Genomic DNA, 20,312 nt, shown 5'->3' on the forward strand with positions numbered 1-20,312 from the left:
TATGGGACCCAAAGCTCTCTATTTGGGGTTGCTTTGTCTGCTCTTTGCCTATTATTTCTACACACCCATACCAAGCAACATTGAAGAAAGATGGAAAGTAAGGATCTTGGATGCAATGATTAAAACGTGTACATTTACGGTAAGATTAACATTTTACTCCTGGATATAGATTTTTTTTTCCCCACGGAAAATCAGTCTATTTAAACATTCTACTAACTACTATTTTAAAATAATTTCTTGGTTATTTATTAGAATAAATTAAGAACTGGCTTCATCTGTACAAAAAATGAAATAGAACTTTTGATGGCAAGAAGTCATGTCCTCATATATTGTGATGTGGGTAATACAAACTACACTGTTGGAGGGAGGGAAAGACTCTAAGAGTTATTTGATAACTGCTTACGTCTGCATTTTCAGAGACAGCGGAGTTCTATGATCTTGACATAGATACATGCATTACTGGGACTTGTTTTTGTTTGGTATTGATGCGGGGGTCTGTCAGTGTCTCTGTGAGAGGCTCTCTCTGGCTAGGATTCTGACTCCAGGATTCAACATGCAAGGAAATATGTTGACCAAGCAAGTGAAACTGTTACTGTGTCTTTGATATCTCATGCACTTTTTTTTTTTTGCTTTTTGGGTCACACCTGGAGATGCACAGGGGTTACTTTTGGATCTGCACTCAGGAGTTACTCCTGGTGGTGCTCAGGGGACCATATGGGATGCTGGGAATTGAACCTGGGTCAGCCGCGTGCAAGGCAAATGCCCTACCCTCTGTGCTGTCTCTCCAACATTCCTTTTAAAGCTCAGAGTGACTGGTATTGAGATGATAATCAAAAATCAAAACAAAATAAGCTTCCAAGCCCCCACAAAGTGATCTCTAAACACTGCTGGGTATGGCCCAAGACACAAACAAAGAAATCAGAATTGCTCTAGCAGAACATGCAATTTTAAAATTTGGCTTTTATTATCGCAGTGACAATTATCCTCACCATTGTCCACTGCACTGCACTGTGGCACTGCACTGTCTTCCCATTGTTCATCAATTTGCTCGAGTGGGCCCAGTAACATCTCCACTGTGAGACTTGTTGTTACTGTGTTTGGCATATCGAATATGTCACGGGTAGCTTGCCAGGCTTTGCCATGCGGGCGAGATACTATCAGTAGCTTGCCGGGCACTCTGAGAGGGGTGAAAGAATTGAACCCGGCTCGGCCAGGCAGGCGGCTTGCAAGGCAAACGCCCTACTGCTGTGCTATTGCTCTAGCCCACACCATTGTCCAGCGTTATGAAATTAATGTATTTTATGTATTTGACAGTATGCTTAGGATGTACTTTTTCTTTTATTTTCTCAAATATATCTATTTTATTTTATTATTTTAATTGGATCACCATGAGATAGAGAATTATAAGGCTGTTCATGATTAGGTTTCAGTCATACAATCAATCATCCATCCCTTCACCAGTATACATTTCCCAGAACCAGTGTCCCCAGTTTCTCTCCCACCACCCACCACCTCCTATGCCTTACCCCCCCACGATAGCCTGCCTCTACAAGAAGCACCTCTCTTGTTTCTCTCTCTCTCTCTCTCTCTCTCTTTCTCTCTCAATTTCTGTCACCCCCTTATTAGGCATTATGATTTTTAATACAAGTAATGAAAGGTTATCCCTTTACCTACTTTCAACACTCAGTTCTTGTCCAGAGTGATCATTTCCAACTATTATAAGCCTTTCTCAGCAACAGAAAATATATAATAAATAAGAAGCAAGGCTATATGTCAGAAATATAATTTTTTATTATTAATTTTTATTCGTCGATTGCCTCGAGCAGGCCCCGGTAACATCTCCTTCGTCCTAGTTCTGAGATTTTTTTTTAAAAGTGCCATATTCAAGGCTCTTTCAGAGTTATGAGAATGAGACCCTTCATTGTTACTGGTATTTGGCATATTGGGTACGCCACGGGGAGTTTGCCAGACTCTGCTGTGTGGGCAGGTTACATTGGGTAGCCTGCCAGTTTGTCCAAAGTAGGAATGAGATGATAAGATGTCACGCGGCCGCATCTGAGTGTGATAATCTCTGGATCCTGGCCATTGTTGAGGTTACACGGCAGTTGGTGGGTGTAACTAATTTTTATTAGTGAAACACCATGAGGTACAGTTGTAGATTTACAAATTTTTGTGCTTGGGTTTCGATTATACAATGATCAAATATCCATCCCTCCACTAGTGCCCATTTTCCACCATCATGGATCCTAGTATCCCTCCCACCCCCATCCCCCCATCCCATCCTACCTCTGTGGCAGGGCATTCCCTTTTGTTCTCTCTCTCCTTTTGGGTGTTGTGGTCTGCAAAAGAGGCATTGAGTGGCAATCCTGTTCGGTCCATAGTCTACTTTCAACATGCATCTCCCATCCTGGGAGGATCCTCCCCACACCCTTATTTGGTGCTCTCTTCTCTATCTGAACTGCCCTTTCCCCTAGAATGCCAGGCTGGCCTCTAAGCCATGGAGTAATCCTCTTGGTACTGATCTCAGATATTCTTCGGTATTAATCTCCTATTTTGTTACTTTATGTCCCCCAGATGAATGCAATCTTTTTATGTCTATCCTTCTCTTTCTGACTCATTTCGCTTAGCATGATACTTTCCATGTAGTACCACTTGTATGTAAATTTCATGACTTCATCTTTTCTAACAGCTCCATAGTACTCCATTGGGTAGATGTACGAAAGTTTCTTTAACCAGTCATCTGTTCTTGGGCACTCAGGTTTTTTCCAGATTCTGCCTATTGTAAAGAGTGCTACAATGAACAAACAAGTGCAGATGTCACTTCAACTATACATTTTTCCTCTCTGGGATATAGTCCCAGGAGTGGTATTGCTGGGTCAAATGGGAGCTCAATTTCTAATTTTTTGAGAATCGTCCATACTGTTTTCCAGAAGGGCTGAACCAGTCGGCATTGCCACCAACAGTGAAGGAGTGTCCCTTTCTCGCCACATCAGCACCAGCATCGGTTGCTTTTGTTCTTTTGGATGTGGGCCAGTCTCTGAGGTGTGAGATGGTATCTCATTGTGGTTTTGATCTGCATCTCCCTGATGATTAATGATGTAGAGCATTTTCTCATGTGCTTTTTTGCCATTCGGATTTCTTCTTCAAGAAAGTTTCTGTTCATTTGATTGCCCCATTTTTGGATGGGGTTGGATGTTTTCTTCTTGTGGAGTTCAACCAGTACTTTATATATCCTTGATATCAACCCCTTGTCAGATGTGTATTCGGCGAATATCCTTTCCCATTCTGTAGACTGTCTTTGTATTTTGGTCACTGTTTCTTTGGAGGTGCAGAAGCTTCTTAGTTTAAGATAGTCCCATTTATCTATCTCTGTTTTCACTTGCTCCGCCAGGGGCGTGACATCTTTGAAGATACCATTAGCTTTAATGTCATGGAGGGTTTTGCCAACTTCGTCTTCAATGTACCTTATGGTTTCCGGTCTGATGTTGAGGACTTTAATCCATTTTGATCTGACTTTTGTACATGGTGTTAGGCAGAGTTCTGAGCCCATTTTTTTGCATGTAGCTGTCCAGTTTTGCCAGCACAATTTGTTAAAGAGGCTTTCCTTACTCTACTTCACATTTCTTGCACCTTTATCAAAGATTAGATGATCATATGACAGAGGGGAGATGTCAGTGTATTCAACCCTGTTCCATTGGTCTGCAGCTCTGCCTTTGTTCCAGTACCATGCTGTTTTAATTATTACTGCTTTGTAGAAGAGTTTGAAGTTAGGGAGGTTGATTCCTCCCATTTTCTTTTCCCCAAGAATTGCTTCAGCTATTCGTGGGGGCTTATTGTTCCATATGAATTTCAGGAGTCTTTGCTCCATTTCTTTGAAGAATGTCATGGGTATCCTTAAAGGGATTGCATTGAATTTGTACAATGCTTTGGGAAGTATTGCCATTTTGACAATGTTAACTCTCCTGACCCGTGAGCAGGGGATATCTTTCTATTTTTTCATGTCCTCTTTTATTTCCTGAAGTGGAGTTTTGTAGTTTTCTTTGTACAGGTCCTTTACTTCCTTAGTTAAGCTGATTTCTAGGTACTTTATTTTCTGAGGCACAATTGTGATCAGGATTGTTTTCTTCATGTCGCTCAGAAATATAATTTTTAACAGTCAATTCACCAAGAGGAACATTAACTTAATTTACCCATTTATCAGAAACATTAGGGAATATTCTATTTGATGATATCCAATTGGCACAAAAAATACTCCAGCACTCTGACCATTGAGGAATATTTGAATAACAATTCATGTTATTGTTTACTTACATGTTCCAGGAACTTTTCTGTGTGTATTAAAAGCCCCAATTCATTTAAAAACACACCATTGGGTTGGAGCAATAGTTCAGCCAGTAGGGTGTTTGCCTTGCACGCTGGGAATTGAGCCAACCCGGGTTCAATTCCCTGCATCCCATATGGACCCCTGAGCATCGCCAGGAGTAATTCCTGATTGCAGGGCCAGGAGTAACCCCTGAGCATCGCCAGGTGTGACTCAAACAGCAAAGAAAAAAAAAAAGAGATTTTATTATTATTGTTTTGATATAGGGGCACCTGTAGGGGCACCTGTGCTTGGGGCTCACTCCTGGCTTTGTGCTCAGTGATCACTCCTGTGTGTTCAGGGAACCATATTTGGTGGTTACAATAAAATTTGGGTCTATCACATGTAAGGCAGTGTCTTACTTACTGTACTCTCTGCAGTCTTGTTATTTTCAGTTGTGTGGATAAGAAAGTTAGTAAAGAGAGTTATTAGCTTCAGGTCCATCCGTGATGATATAGGAAGGTAGTATATCAAAATGGGTACAGATTTGACTTTGGCATTTATTGGATGAGACTTGTTTTTGCATACTTCCTTATCATTAATGTATAAAAAGTAGAAGTGGTCCAAGGCATGGTAATATCTTCATGTGCTTGTGTTAATTGCGGTGACCAAAGCTATTTAACATAGTTTCAACAGTGTAATGTTTGAGACTTTGCTTTGGCACAAACTGTCTATGGACGTCTTCTAGACAAGCTAGTCAGAAATATTAGAGAGTTTTCTTCTATGAAATCAAATGGCATTTTGGCGATGTGGGAGGGGGCGTGTGAAGGACACAAGTATGCTTCGAGTTGCAAACTAGGAAGTCTGAATTATTAATAGTGCAGTTTAAAAATGACATAAATTTGAATCTAGTAAAAAGAATAATAAAGATAGAGAGATGGTAGCATGACTGCACAGAAAGGAATAAAAGAGTATCATCAAACCAGAGAATTTTTCAGATCATAATTTACAATTAAGATATAATTATTATATTCATTAAAAAACTTCCAGAAAATGGCAGCATTTGAATGACATCGCTTTTAATGTCAAATACAGAGTAGCTGAGATTACCAAAGGCAACGATTCTGTGCAATAAGACCTATACAGTGTTATTTGGAAACAATTGTTACAAACATTCTGTTTATTGTGTCTATCTTTGATATTTTCTTTATATGAATTTGGGATATTTAAAGATGAAATTGTCTTTGTTTTACTTTACAGGCTACGTGTTTGGAAAATATTGGCATTATGAGATCTGAAGATTTTTTATCCATTCTGTTGAGGCTAGACTATACTCAGCCATTTTCAGATGAGAACGTCACAGTTTCCGATTTGACGTTCGTTGGCATTCCAGTACGTCTATATTTGCCGAAGAGAAAACCAGAAATCCCAAGAAGGGCTGTAATTTATTTTCATGGTGGTTCTTATTGTTTAGGAAGTTTCAGTAAGTTTATCACGTAGAGAAAATGCCATTGTATTTTTTTTATATAAGAATGATTTTATGTGACTATGCACACTGATGTATTTACATGTAGGTTTACATACTCACATGAGATATGACTATAGATATTATATACTGTGAATTCCGGTGTACAGTGGGTTCGGTGGCTGAGAGTCATCTCTCCAGGAGCTGTATAAAGAGTTGGGGGGCGGGGGTACAGATCGTCAAAATGGCCCATTTAATTCAAAACTGAATAGCATACTTATAGGACATCTCGGTGGGGGGTGGGGGTTGAGGTATAGGACAGCACACAGGCGTAATTGATCATTTACAATGTAAAGCATTTCAAAGGAGGCAATTCTCTTTGGGGAATTAGCTCAAGGAAACACTCTGTCTCCCAGATCTTATATATACTGAGAAATTCGTCCCGGGCAACAAGCATCTATACTACTTTTCTCTTTCTCTTTCTGCTGGTATATATTAAACGATTAAGCTTATTTCTTATTAATATTTGGAGTTATTTGGGTAAACACAGTAAGAAATATAGATTCCAAAAGTTAATTCTCTGGGATCTGAGGAGCAAGAGCTGGCTGGGCTTGTACCATAAATCCCAGACTCAGTTCTCAGACAATGGTTTAGCTTTTCCTACTCCAAGAGGTCCTGTCTTTAGGTCATCATGGCATGTATCAAGATTGTGCTTTATGCTTTCCTCACTGTCCCATTTCGATGTTGGGGTAGCTTTGCTGCTTATCCCGGGTCCATTCAGAGATCTCTTGGTGGGACCCAGCTTTGGGGGGGGGGGGTGTTAGGAACTACAGTGATTGAAGTCCGAGTCGACTAATTATGACAATTGCCCAGGAGTAAATATATTACAGAATGAATTAACTCCCAAACATTAGGAGCATATCATTAAATATCTTTCTGTGTTTAAGCAAAGAACATTGCTCAAAAGTAAAATATGAAAAGGTTATAGGGGAAGAGAAAATCAAGCAATTCACTACAAAGTCCAGAGTCATCAGAAGGTTTGACTTTATAAGTAATGAAGCCTGACTTGGAGAATTTAGTAGCTAACAGAAGAAGAGGTAAAGCACAAAGGAAACGTTAAAGATAAACTTGGGGGATTAGCAGTGCTCCTAAGAGCACTGTAAGCATCTCTGCAGGAAGGAAAAGAGGCAATTCACTGATGAAGCCTAAAACATTTTTGGTTAATATCCAATAATAAACTAATAGAGGGTTAGACATGAAAGTACTTGGCATATATGGATTATGCCCTTCATTTTTGTTTTGGTGTTTTCTTCTCAGCTTTTCTGTTGAACGAGCCGGTATCAAGTAAATGCAGGATATTAATGATTCAATAAGAACTTTCTTTAGCATCAGCACATGTTCAGGAGCAGAAACGAAACATTGAACTGGTAGAGCTATTTGAGATGGAACTTAGAGGCACTTGTTGTTGATTGCTCTAAAAACAAGTTTGCAGACACTGGAAACAGTAATGATGAGAGGCCTAGAGCTGTAATGGTCCCAAATCTTGATTTTTGAGGGAAATACAAAATAGAACAATAGAATAAGTTTGATCAGTTGACTCATCTCCTACATATCTCTAGTAATGATTCTAAGAGGTACTTATAGTATATTTAAAACTAAGATAAAATAGGGCTGTAGTGGGGCTGGAATAATAGCATAGCGGGTAGGGCATTTGCCTTGCACGTGGCCAACCCAGGTTCGATTTCCAGCATCCCATATGGTCCCCTGAGCACCACCAGTAGTAATTCCTGAGTGAAGAGCCAGGAGTAACCCCTATGAATCGCCAGGTGTGACCCAAAAAGTAAAAAAAAAAAAATAGGGCTGTAGTGATAGTACAGCAGGTAGAGGGTCTGCCTTGCCTGCAATCTACCCAGGTTCAATCTCTGACACCTCTATGGTCCCTAGAGCTGAAAAAAAAACCCCAAAGCAACAAAAGTCTAAAAGAAATGAACAAATTCACTTTTATCAAGTTTTTGAAAACCCTAGGTTTTCCAAATCCTATGTGATACAAAATTCTATGTGATATATAGGATGTATCACAAATGGATAAAAGAAAAGACAGAATGAATGAATGAATGAAAAGATAATGAATGAAAAGATAAACAGGCAACAAGCGAATTTTTCACCTATCATTCTCTAAGCCACATTTGGTTCTATATGGCTTGAGAATTTCATAATTCTGTGTGCAACAGAGCAACACTTAATCAAATATACACCATGGAAATTAGTCAAAGAGAAAATGAGCATGGAAAATTAGTGAGTTGCAAATGTCTATACATTTATATGTACATAGGTGTGCACATGCATAAGTGCATGCTGTTGGATATTAATCCTTAGTGTTTTAGGTTCATCAATGAATTGCCCCTTTTCCTCCTCCCAGAGAAGCTTACCATGCCCTTGTTAGCAACTCTAATTTAAAGTTTACCTTTAACTGTTCCTTTGTATTTTGCCTCTCATTGTCACAGTTTCCCAAATCAGTCTTCATTACTTATAAGCCTAAACTTTCTGATAATTCTTGACTTTGTATTTGTGATGCTTTGTATTTGAAGTTCTGTGTATTTGTACATGATTTTTTTATTCCCCTATAGTCTTTTTATATTTTACTATCGAGCAATGTTCTTTGATTAAACACAGAAAGACCGTTAATGCTATGCTCTAATATTTGGGAGTTGATTGGCTCTGAAATATATATCTACTCCTGGGCATTGGTCCTAATTACTTGACTCAGGCTTCAGTTGCTGTAATTCCTAACACCCCAAAATGGAGGTCCCACTGTGGGACTGGATGGACCTGGGGTGACTGGCAAAGTTACCCCAGCATCAAAATGGGACAATCTAGAAAGCATAAATGCATGGTCTTGATGCAAGCTGCTATAATTTAAGAGACAGGACTCCCATGGGGAAGGAGAAGCTGAACTGGCCTGAGGAGACTTAGTCTGAGATAAAAAGTCTTGCTTGCTCTTAAAGCCCAGAGAACTAAGTGTTGGAGTCTTTGTCTCTTACTGTGTTTATCCAAACAACTGCAAGTATTGATACGTATACAACTAGAGGGAAAGATTAAAAGCAATATAGATGTCCCTGAAAGACAGTGTCTCTTTCCATTAATCTCCTCAAAAAGAGAATTTCTTATGGTTTATCTACATAAATGATCTATGTAAATTTCCAGATGTCTTACCTATGTAAATGATCAATCACACCTATGTCCTTACCTCAACCCCATTTCAGATGTTCTATGAGTATGCTAGCAGTTCTGCATTAAAGGGGCCATTTTCACCATCAGGCTGTGGTCCCCCTTTGTCTCTCTGCTGGGGAGGCCTGGGAAGGATGGGAGGTGGCTCTGGGCCACCGAACCCACACATTGTCGCAGCATCCACACATACTTTGTGAACTCACACATGAACACACATGAGCAACCAAAGTGATCCTGTTGGAGGCAAGATGATGTGGTGACAGTGAGGATGGAACCCAAAGGTGAAGTTCAATGTTCAGGAAAGCATGTCTTCGGGAGCCCTTCAGGAAATGCTATTAAGGATGGGTTTTCTTCCCCAGCAATTAGAAAAAGCTCAAGAAGTGAATTCTAGCCACACCATGTGACAAGGAACGAGAATACCATTGTGTCCTGTCGAGACTCAGGCTCTACGTGCGCTGCCTGCACAGAGGCTGCTGAGAGACTGGGCAAAGTTGGGCAGAGCTGGGCCTGAGGGTCTGCATGACCTGCACCCTCAGGCCCCTGCTGGTCCTCCTCCTCTAGCCACCAGATGCTGGTGCTGTCTCTCGCCTTGGTCTCCATGTGGCTGAGGCACCTGCGTCTGGGAGCTGTCAGTGAACAGCATCCCTCGTTCCCACCCTTGGCCACTCAGGGTGTGTCACCAGCTATCATAAGAGCACTGTCTCTGAAAGTTGTGTGTCTCTCCCCCATGCCCTGGGGAGGTTTCATAGGCTCAACAGAGCAGACATAGAGGTGAGCTACTGGGCTTCTTCTGGCCAAGCCCAGGCTTCTCCCTAGGAAGCTCGCTGTGAGGAGCAGAGGGGAAGTACAGTCACCCTGTTATCAGCAGGCCAAGAAGGTGGTCACATTGGAAGAGGAGGTTCTGATAGGCTGAGCCTCGCTCCCCTCCCTCACCCCAACCAGCTAAGCATCTGGGAGAGTCTACAGGTCCACTCAGAGAAACAGTGGGAAGGAAGGTGCCATGTGATGCTCAGCCTGTGATGGTTTTCCAGCTCAGTGGCTGTGTGTCTCTGTGACTCCTTAACAGCAAGGATTTCACTAGAGTGTATTTCTTCCTTTCAGAGCAGACGGGATTTGACTTACTGAACAGATGGACATCGAGCACACTTGAAGCCGTGGTTCTGGCAGTGGAGTAAGTTTCTGGTTTTCTGCTACAGTGACTTACCTTGAAGTAGAGGTGTGGGTTCCCGATCAAACCAGCTGCATTTCCAGTAAAGTCTGAAAGCAATGCATTGTGTCAGTCACCTTTCAAGAGACTGCTCCTCCGTATTCTCCTGGTTATGGTGGTGCTCTGAGCAACAGCTGGGTGTCATTAGACATCTACAGCCCAGGTACTACCAGGCTTGTGTGAGCTGGGTGACAGGTCACGCAGGAGGAAAGTGAGAAACCATCACACATTTGGGCTGTAATTAAGTGCCTTAGATTATTGCTTGAAGTAATGTTGGAGCTAAGTGTTGGGATCAGTTGAGAATTTGTAGCCACTTTCAGTGGAATTAAATGATCTTCAATTTGGATTTTGCTAGAACAGACCACAGAATAGTTCAGTGTTGTTTATTCACATTGCTTTGGTCTGCATTTCTGAAGCTGACCTACTCCGGGGGAAATTTTTTTTTTTTTTCAGTTTTCCCCTGACACATATTGACAAAAACAGACTTAAATCCAACAGTTCTCAGAGGACATGGAGGCATGTTTTTCGTTTTTTGGATGTTAGTCGATTTTGGTTTGGGGGGCATTTCTGGGGGACCATGTGTGCCTCAAGCATCCATTCCAGGCCTTTAGAATCTCTCAAATCCTGACACGGTTTTGTTTGCTATTAGCTAGGAAACTGTGGAAGCTGAGAGTGAAAAACCAAGTGAGAATTTCATGATTGATGAGTGATTCCATTGTTGACACTATGGATATTTACAGTACCACCAAGAAATCCTACTTTATAAAATTTGAGTTTATAATTTTATGGTATTTTCCCTTTTATAAATATCAAAGTTCTTGAAGTAATCTAAAATTTCACTTGATCACTTGATATCCTGTTACTCATCAATTCGCTCGAGCAGGAACCAGTAACATCTCCATTCATCCCTGCCGCGTGCTAGTGTAGCCCAATGGCGTCTGCTTATTCTAGGAACACAAAGAGCCTCAAACTGATTGTTCAGGGTCTTGACGAAGAAGTCCGACCATCTCGTAGGTGGGTGGCCACGTGATCTTTTGACGTTCCATAGAATCCAGTTGGTAATAGCTCTAGTCCAGTGTTCGTCTCCAAATGTCATTACGTGTCCAGCCCATCTGATTTTCAATGCCTTGGCAAACGAGACAGCGTCCCTGATTCTTGATTGTTGATGGAGGTTGGAACTCCAGGTTCATTCTCTTATTTGAGTGAAGCGTGATACTCCAAGCATAGTCCTTTCGATTTCTTTTGATTCCTCTTTGGGAGACCTGAATAGCGTTCTCATCCTGTTTTTGTAGGGCCCAGGTCTCTGAGGCGTATGTTAATGCAGAAAGTATTTCTTTGACGCTCTTGAAAGCGTTCCAAGCTGCTCTCTTCCTCCTGCACAACTCAGGTGCCAGGTCATTTGTCATATTGACTTCTTGACCTAGGTACACATAACTGTTGCATTCGGAGATGTTCATTCCATTGAGAGCAAATGGAATGTCAGGAACGAGACCTTTTCTCATAAACATTGTCTTCATAAGATTCAGCTGTAGTCCGACTTTTCCACACTCATGTTCAAAGTCGGCCAGTGTTTGTGCTGCTTGGCTGATGTTTGGTGTTATTAGAACAATGTCATGAGGGAAGTGGAGATGGTGTAGTTGCCGACCATCTATCTTCACTCTCATTCCTTCCCATTCCAGTCTTTACAAATCTAGCCAACTCCTCATCGTGTGCCAAAGTGCCGGGAAACGTGGCTTTCAGCCCGTGGCGGAGCTCAGGCCACAGCCGCAGCCTCAGTACAGCTGGGCCTATGCAGCTGCACTCGGTGTCTGACTGGCGGCTCCTGGCAGCGCCATGACCACCTCCCCACAGAAGTCTCCATCGGTGCCCCAGTCCCCCATGCCCAAGTCGCCCCCATCCCGCAAGAAAGATGACTCCTTCTTGGGGAAACTCAGAGGGACGCTGGCACAGAGTCAGAAAACCAAGGAGGTCTTGGAGCTCCAGGAGGAGGGTATGAACGCCATCAACCTGCCCCTCAGCCCCATCCCCTTTGAGCTGGACCCCGAGGACACCATGCTGGAGGAGAATGAAGTTCGCACCATGGTGGAGCCAAACTCACACAGCGACCCCAAACTTCAAGAACTGATGAAGGTAATAACTGACTGGATTAATGACGTCTTGGTGGGAGAGAGAATCATTGTGAAAGACCTGTATAAAGATTTATATGATGGACAAGTGCTACAGAAACTTTTTGAGAAACTGTAAAGTGAAAAGCTGAATGATGCTGAGCTCACCCAGTCTAAGATTGCTCAGAAGCAAAAGCTGCAAACTGTCCTCGAAAAGATCAATGAAACCCTGAAACTCCCTCCCAGGAAAACCAAGTGGAATGTGGACTCTGTTCATGCCAAAAGCCTGGTAGACATTTTGCACCTGCTGGTTGCTCTGTCCCAGTATTTCTGGTCATCAATTTGACTCCCAGATCATGTTTCCATCCAGGTGGTGGTTCTCATTTCCATCCAGAAATGAGAAGGAATCCCCCAGTCTCAGCAAATCCAAGAAGAAATCTAAAATTTATCACTGAAAATATGTTAGAATTGTGGTATATTATTTATTTTTCATAAAGTTATCCATAATTTATTACATTCAAGTTGTGGTATATTATTTATCTCTTTGTGTATCATTTACTTGGAGAAATTTATAAGCAGCAGTGTTCAGATTGCTTGGGGTTCACTCTGGTGATACTTGGCCAGCCAGATCAGGAATTCTGGTAATTCTGCTAGACCCAGAGGGTGTGGTGCTGGCTGGCTCCTTTAGCTCCAGCAATGACTAGGGGCATACTGCTGATACCTGGGGGATTTCCAGGGTCGTACCTGGCATTACTCAGGAGAGATTGTGGTTTGGGGGGGATGGAACCTGGGTCTAGCACATGCCCTAACCATTAGGCTATTTCCCAATCCCACATAGTGATATGTTTGTCACTCTTGTAAATTCTGTCAAATTCTTATTACCATTGATATTTACTAAAAACTGTCTACATCTGCTACATTTAAAATAATGACAACTTTCTTACTTAAATTGTACTTTAGGGTTTTCTAAGTACAACTTATGATAAAATGCTAAAGATCATCTTATTATTTAATGTGAAGTACACATACCTATACAATTCAGTATCTAAGTAAAGAAAGTTTGTCCCTAAGAACAGATTAGTGGTGGTATCTCCTATTTTTATTGATACTTATATAAGGGGAAGCAGATATATATTTTTTATTCAAAGAATTCTGTGGTAGCTTATCTTACAAATAAAATTGAACAGAAATAAGTGAGTTCCCAGCAGGTATAAATGTTATTTATTTTCAAACTTTTACCTAGTATAAACTTCTGTGCTTTGTCTATGGCAAGTTATGAGTGAATGTGCATTGCCAGACCATAAAATGTTTTATCTAAATGACCTTGAAAATAAAGGACATTTGCTTAAATATACTACCAGATTTGTTGGCTTCAGATATCTGTGCTGCTTTTTAAAAATGCTCTACAAAAATGACTGGATCGTTCTGGAGAGATAGGAGAGTGGGTAGGTGTTTCCATGAAGGCAGCCAAGCCGGGTTCAGTCCTTGGGACCAAATATGGTCCCCTGTGCTCTCTCAAGACTGTTCCCTGAGACAGTAAATATAAGCCCTGAACACAGTTGAGTGCGGCTACAAACCAGAAGAAATGAAAAAAATATATTAATCTAAAAGAAATTATTGGATTTCCAGTTATCTGAGAATACGAAGCAAGCTGGGGCATCTCCAATCCAAAGCATATGCGAGTTAAGATGGAACTTTCCATCTCAAGCATCCTCAGCTCTTTGTCTTGCTCTTTACCTGTGGCACCTCCTGTTACATACGACACAATCTTTACACAAAGTTGACACAAACTTCAATTTCTTGTTTCTATGGGACATTAGAAAATTCAGGTTGATTGCTATAATCCAAAAATGAAGCTGTCCAATTACATCTATTTGAAAACTGAAGGCTACATGATAGAAAGGTGGTTTCTTATAAATTATTTAAATAAAATGTTCTTTTTTCGGCTTCCTAAATGCTGACATGTGCTGTGGCCTATTGAGCTATCGCTCCAACTCCAAAATGTTTTAACTTTTATTTTAATTTAAGCTACAGACTAGCTCCTCAACACGTGTTTCCTGCTCAGTTTGAAGACAGCTTTGCCGCAGTCAAGTATTTTCTTCAAGATGAAGTTCTTATGAAGTATGAAGTGGACCCCACCCGGATCTGTATTTCTGGAGACAGTGCAGGAGGTGCGTTAGCAGCAGCTGTGACGCAACAGGTAGGTCACATTTGTCTTTGTTCAGGAGGAAGGGAAGGGACTTGTTTTTGAATTTTTGCTGCACCATTGTTGACAAGATCATCCTTTCTCATTGGATCACTGGGATACTTGTGTCTACAATCAATTTTCTTAATATGACCAGCTCTGAATTCCTCTTCTGCTTCATTAATGTATCTGTTCTTAATGTTCTTAATGTATGAACGGCAGAGCTTGGCAAGCCACCTGTAATGTATTCGATATGCCAAAAACAGTAACAATAATGGGCCTCATTCCCCTGACCCTGAAAGAGCCTCCAATATGGCAGCATTGGAAAAGATGAGTAAGGAGAGGCTGCTAAAATCTCAGAGCTGGGAAGAATGGAGACGTTACTGGCGCCCGCTCAAGTAAATCGATGAACAACGGGATGGCAGTGATACAGTGACACAGTGACAGTGTGTCAATGCAAAACTAATCAGATTTATTTCCTTCAGTTTATCTCCATTAAATCTACCATATATTTTTCCACTCAAACATTTGATATGTTAATTTCATAAATAATAGCAAGGTTAATTGTAATTTGATTGTTATTAAATTATGTAACAAACTATGTAACAATTAAATGACAATTAAATGGAAATTGTTTTAAATTAAATTAAGATTGCAGATTTGGGAACATTGACATCTTAATAACCCTAAGACTTCGGATTATTACCCTTACGTAGCACACATTTTAGTAAGTTTCTCTTTGGTTTCCTCAACAAAATTCTGCTCTTTCCATTGTAGAAGTCTTGCAAATATTTTCTCAGATTGCATTCTGAATTCTGTTGGATATATTTCATTTAGAATGAGGTATTCCAAATGCTCATTGACAATTTATGGGAATGCAAGTGGTTTTCATGCCTTTCACAAATGTATGCTGAAAGTTTTTCTTAAAAATTCTAGTACAGGGGCCAAAGAAATAGTGCAAGGGATAGTGTATTTGTCTTGTGTTGGACCAACCTTAGTCTGAACTCAGGTACCACATATGGTCCCCGAGGATGGTCAGGAGTGTCCCCTGAGCACAAATTCAGGAGTCGGTCTAGGGCACTGCCGGTGTAGCCCCCAAACTCCCACATTTTTCTAGTACATTTTCTCTTAATTTTCTAGAATTTCCTACACAATTCTATCTTTTGGAACTGGAAGCAAATTTAATCATTCTTCTCCATTCTTTATGCTTTTAAAAATTTGTGATCTGACTAAAGAATGCTATATAATATTGATGATAACTGTCTTGCTCAGGAACAGAAGGAAATTACTCAACATTTCACTAATAATTTTTACATTAGCTAAAGGGTTCTTTCAATTCCATTCTATCATTTGAGGAAACTATCTCTATTTGTTTTGTTTTGTTTTTGAGCAACACCAGGCAATGCTCAGGGGTTACTCCTGACTCTACACTCAGAAATCCCTCATGGTGGGACTCAGGGTATCATATGGGATGACAGAAATTGAATCTGGATCTGCCACACGCAAGGCAAGCGCCTTACCCACTGTACTATCTCTTCAACCCTAAGCGTCTTCTATTTCTAATGTGTTGATTGTGTTAGCATAAATGAGTATTGAATTTGCCAAATATTTTTAATGCATTTAATGAGATGGCCAAGTGTTTTTTCTCAAATAATCTGCAATGTGGTAAGTCATAGTCTTTCTGATGTTAAATTATGATTGTGTTTCAGGCATGGCCCTCACTTACTCATGATAAATTTTAATTTTTTTATATATTTCTGATTTTCATTTGCAAAATTAAAGTCTTGGGGAATTTATTCCTTCTTTATTTTCCTTTGTCAGGTTTTAATATAGGTTATACTGATACCATTAAATTATTTGAGAATCATGCCAATACAGCGTATATGTATAAACATACAAAAACACATATATGTGCAAGTCTATAGTAATCTCTAAAGCACACACACACACACACACACACACACACACACACACACACACACACCCCTACTCTGCAGCCAGAATAGAAGAGAGAACAAGATTTATCCTTTGACTGCAAGTCATTTTAGTTACTTTCAAATTTTGAGTTCTATACACATATTCCTATAGTAAAAATGAAATTTTTTTTGTAGGAGTACTGCTGTTAATTCAGCCACTGATTAGCTGATTGAATTGTGCATGAACTCCACCTTACTTTTTTTTCCATTTTTTATAATTTTATTTATTGAATCACCATGAGAGCAGTTACAAAGCTTTTGGGTCTAAGTCTCGGTCATACAATGAAACACCCGTACCTTCACCAGTGCCCATTCTCCACCACCAAAAACCCCAGTATACCCCCATCCCCAACCCTCCCCCTACCTGTGGGGCAGATGATTTCCACATTACTCTCTCTCTACTTTGATTACATTCAATATTTTGACACCAGACCCACCATTATTTTTTTTTATTTTACCCCAACACTCAGATCTGCTGAAAAGACAACAGTAGACAATTTGTTTTCTATTGCTGGTTATGAATAACATATGATGTCGCGTGGTTGCAGTAGTGGCCGCGGGATTTTGAAATTCCTAAATTTTAATACTTAAATCTGGAGGGACTTCTGCCAAAAGCCACTGGGTTTTGAGATCTGCTCCTGAGCCTCTGGAATCATGGCCATTGAGCAGCTTGATGAGGAGCCAGAGAGGCCATTCGTGGGCAATGACTTGGGGTCTCGTTGGCGTGGGGAGGACAGGCCCGGCTCCACCCCATCCCGTGAGGCCCAACAAGTATCATCACTGCGGGCCTAAGCCTGACTGTCCAATGGCCTCTGGAGGATGATGGCCACCAAGCTGCCAAGAGGGAGCAGGCAGAGGGACAACACCCTTTCCTCCCTGGGGTGGCCAGGCGACAGTAACGTACTGTGGGATCCGGACGCATTTCTGCCAAAAGCCACTGGGTTTTGAGATTTGTTTCTGAGTCTCTGGGATCATGGTCATTAAGCAACTTGATCAGGAGCCAGAGAGGCTGTTTGTGGGCGATGACTTGGGGTCTCGTTGAGGTGGGGAGAACAAGCCCGGCTCCACCCCCCCATCCCATGAGGCCTTGTGTGTCTCGTCACTGGGGGCCCAAATGTGACTATCCAGTGGCTTCTGAAGGATGGCAGCCACTGGGCCGCCAGGGGGAACAGGCCAAGGCATGAAACCTATTCCCACCTGGGTTGGCCCAGCACCAGTAGCCTACTGCAGGGACCGTACGCATTTCTACCTAAAGCCGCTGGGTTCCGAGATTCATTTCTGAGTCTCTGGGATCATGGCCATTAAGCAGTTCAATCAGGAATCAAAGAGGCCTTGCCTCCAATAATATAGCTGAGCCGGAGGTGATTTGTGGGTGTGTTTCCCAATACCTAACTTTTGACCGTTGACTTTCTTGGTAAACTTTGTCCCAAGTTTTTGGGGTCTGGCCAAAGGCACAGCAGCAATTTTGGGGTATCTGGAAGTCTGAAGGCGCCATCAGGCTGCTGATGCACTCACCTCACAGGTACAGATTGACCTGCTGGCGGCACCATACCCCCTAGTAAAAATGAAATTTTATTGCCAGAATTAAGTTTATAAATCGTTCAAGTTGTTGATCTCTGAGGTTTTTTCCTACCCAGGCCAAATCTTTGTGTCTCTGAAAGTTGTCACTTCTTCGGACAGTCTGGTTGGAATTGAGTGGGAACTGTGAAAGGAAATGACAAGAGGAGACTTTCCCCACTTGGGAAATACTATGCCAACGTCTATGCTGAGTCTTACAGCAATATTGTCTTGATATTTATCTAAATCTGGTTTTGAAGGGGTGTGACAAAAAATCCACACCCATAATGCCTGCTTGCATAGCTTTCCAACAGAACAATAACAAATAAATAGGAATGTAACAAATCCAAGCTGATGCAATTTTTAATAACATTGGGGCAATAAATATTTTTTATTGGATTGAATTAAAATTTCATATCAGTCCAACCCTCAAATTACTTTATTATAAAATAATAGCATAATATCTATTTAACTTTTTTATATATGTTCAGAAGTTGTATAGATGAGAATTCAGCACATTTATAGAAGTGAAAAAGGTAACTTCTTTTAACCTATCTTATGTTTGTTTATGATCATACTTTTAAATTTATAATTTAGGCAACATGGTCACTATAGTATTAATATTTTAGTTCTGTTGTTCAAAGTTATTGTGTTTTACCATCAAAGTGCCAATGACCTTCCTCCACTGTCTTTTCTTAAAATTTATTATTATAGTTCATATTATATGTTTTTAAGTGTTGATATTTACGGTATGGGTAAATACCCATACTGTATTTACGGTACCATAGTTATCTACCTCACCATCACCAAAATGCCCAAGGCCCTCCGCCAATCCCCTTGTGTTACTACTCTCCATCCACCTCATTCCCCCCATTCCCCCCATCATCAAACTGATATTCTCAGTTCTGCACTCTGTATCCAGGGTTTATTATCAATTCACACCGGTCATACCCTTTACTGTTTCTCACGGTCACGGTCCTCCCATTGTTCATCGATTTGCTCGAGTGGGCCCAGTAACGTCTCCATCTTGAGACTTGGTTGTTACTGTGTTTGGCATATCAAATACGTCATGGGTAGCTTGCCAGGCTTTGCCGTGCGGGCGAGATACTCTCGGTAGCTTGCTCGGGTCGGCCATGTTGGCTGCGTGCAAGGCCTTGCATGAGGCCGACCTGGGTTCGATTCCCAGTATCCCATACTGTTTCTCACACACAATCAAAACTGTTAAAACATTACTTATGAAATGAAGTACTGACGTTGTAAATATGTAAAAATGGTTGCAAGGGCACTTGTGTTTACATAGGTTTATCTCAAGATTGCTTACATTAAAATCAACTTTTCTATGGTGTTCTGAGGATCTCTGCCTCATAGCTCATAGGATACAGTCTGTTTTTTTTTTCTTTCAGGTACAGAATGATCTTCAAATAAAACATAAAATCAAGGCACAGGCTTTACTTTATCCTCACTTACAGATAATAGATTCTTTTTTCCCATCTCATCAAGAAAATGAGCATGGTATTTTTTTGACAAAAGACCTAGTCATAAAATTTCTTACATTATATTTAGGCAAAGATGAAGCACTTTTTTGGGCAATTAAAAAAAACCACCACATGCCTCTGGAATCCAGATACCTGTTCCAGTTTGCAAACTGGAGTATTCTCCTGCCTGAGAAGTATCGAAAGGGCTTTGTCTATACTGAACCAATTCTGGGGAAATCAAGAATCTCACTGCCAGCACTTACAGACATCAGAACATCACCTTTGTTGGCCAATGATACACAATTGAAGAATTTGCCCGCCACTTACATCCTTACCTGCCAATATGATATCATCAGGGATGATGGACTCATGTATGTCTCAAGACTCCAGAAAGTCGGTGTTCATGTGACTAATGATCATATTGAAGATGGGTTACATGGAGCTTTATCTTTCATGGCATTTCCAATCTCCCTAAAGCTAGGTCTCAGGATAAGGGATTTGTATATTAGTTGGCTAGACAAGAATTTATAAATACATATTATCAATATATAGTCATCATACAGCATGTTGTTGTAGTTCCTTCTAACAAAAATGTAATTTATTGCCTCAATAAAGATATGAATCAATTACAATAACTATTGTCTTTGTAGTCATTATTATTCAGAAACCCAGATAATGTAAATATAAAAATACAAAATTCTGTCTATTGCCACTTTATGAAGAGTTAATTATAATTATACTGGACCTAAAAGGAACCAATAGATATTAAACTTGATAGCTAAGATTGTTTACTGGAAAGTTAGAAGAGGTGGTT

At 40.7% G+C, this 20,312-nt stretch overlaps 1 protein-coding gene and 1 pseudogene across 1 annotated transcript; both read left to right on the forward strand.

Annotated features, from left to right (window-relative positions):
• Position 1: 1 nt before the first annotated feature.
• Positions 2 to 20,029, forward strand: AADACL2 (arylacetamide deacetylase like 2). Its single transcript, XM_056114244.1, has 5 exons — positions 2 to 139; positions 5,561 to 5,783; positions 10,095 to 10,164; positions 14,334 to 14,505; positions 19,427 to 20,029. The coding sequence occupies exons 1-5, from the start codon at positions 2 to 4 to the stop codon at positions 20,027 to 20,029; spliced, it is 1,206 nt and encodes a 401-aa protein (XP_055970219.1).
• LOC130023673 (alpha-parvin-like) lies at positions 12,034 to 12,747 on the forward strand (annotated as a pseudogene).
• Positions 20,030 to 20,312: the final 283 nt, after the last annotated feature.

The sequence above is a fragment of the Sorex fumeus genome, unplaced genomic scaffold, assembly GCF_029834395.1.
Source record: "Sorex fumeus unplaced genomic scaffold, SorFum_2.1 ptg000024l, whole genome shotgun sequence".
Classification (NCBI taxonomy): domain Eukaryota; kingdom Metazoa; phylum Chordata; class Mammalia; order Eulipotyphla; family Soricidae; genus Sorex; species Sorex fumeus.

Bases quoted from the DNA above. Each gene is read 5' to 3' on its own strand.
- AADACL2 (XM_056114244.1), top strand. From the start codon at position 2: ATGGGACCCAAAGCTCTCTATTTGGGGTTGCTTTGTCTGCTCTTTGCC. The intron at 140-5,560 runs GTAAGATTAACA...TTTACTTTACAG, and splicing joins TTAAAACGTGTACATTTACG to GCTACGTGTTTGGAAAATAT. The intron at 10,165-14,333 runs GTAAGTTTCTGG...TTTTAATTTAAG, and splicing joins GCCGTGGTTCTGGCAGTGGA to CTACAGACTAGCTCCTCAAC.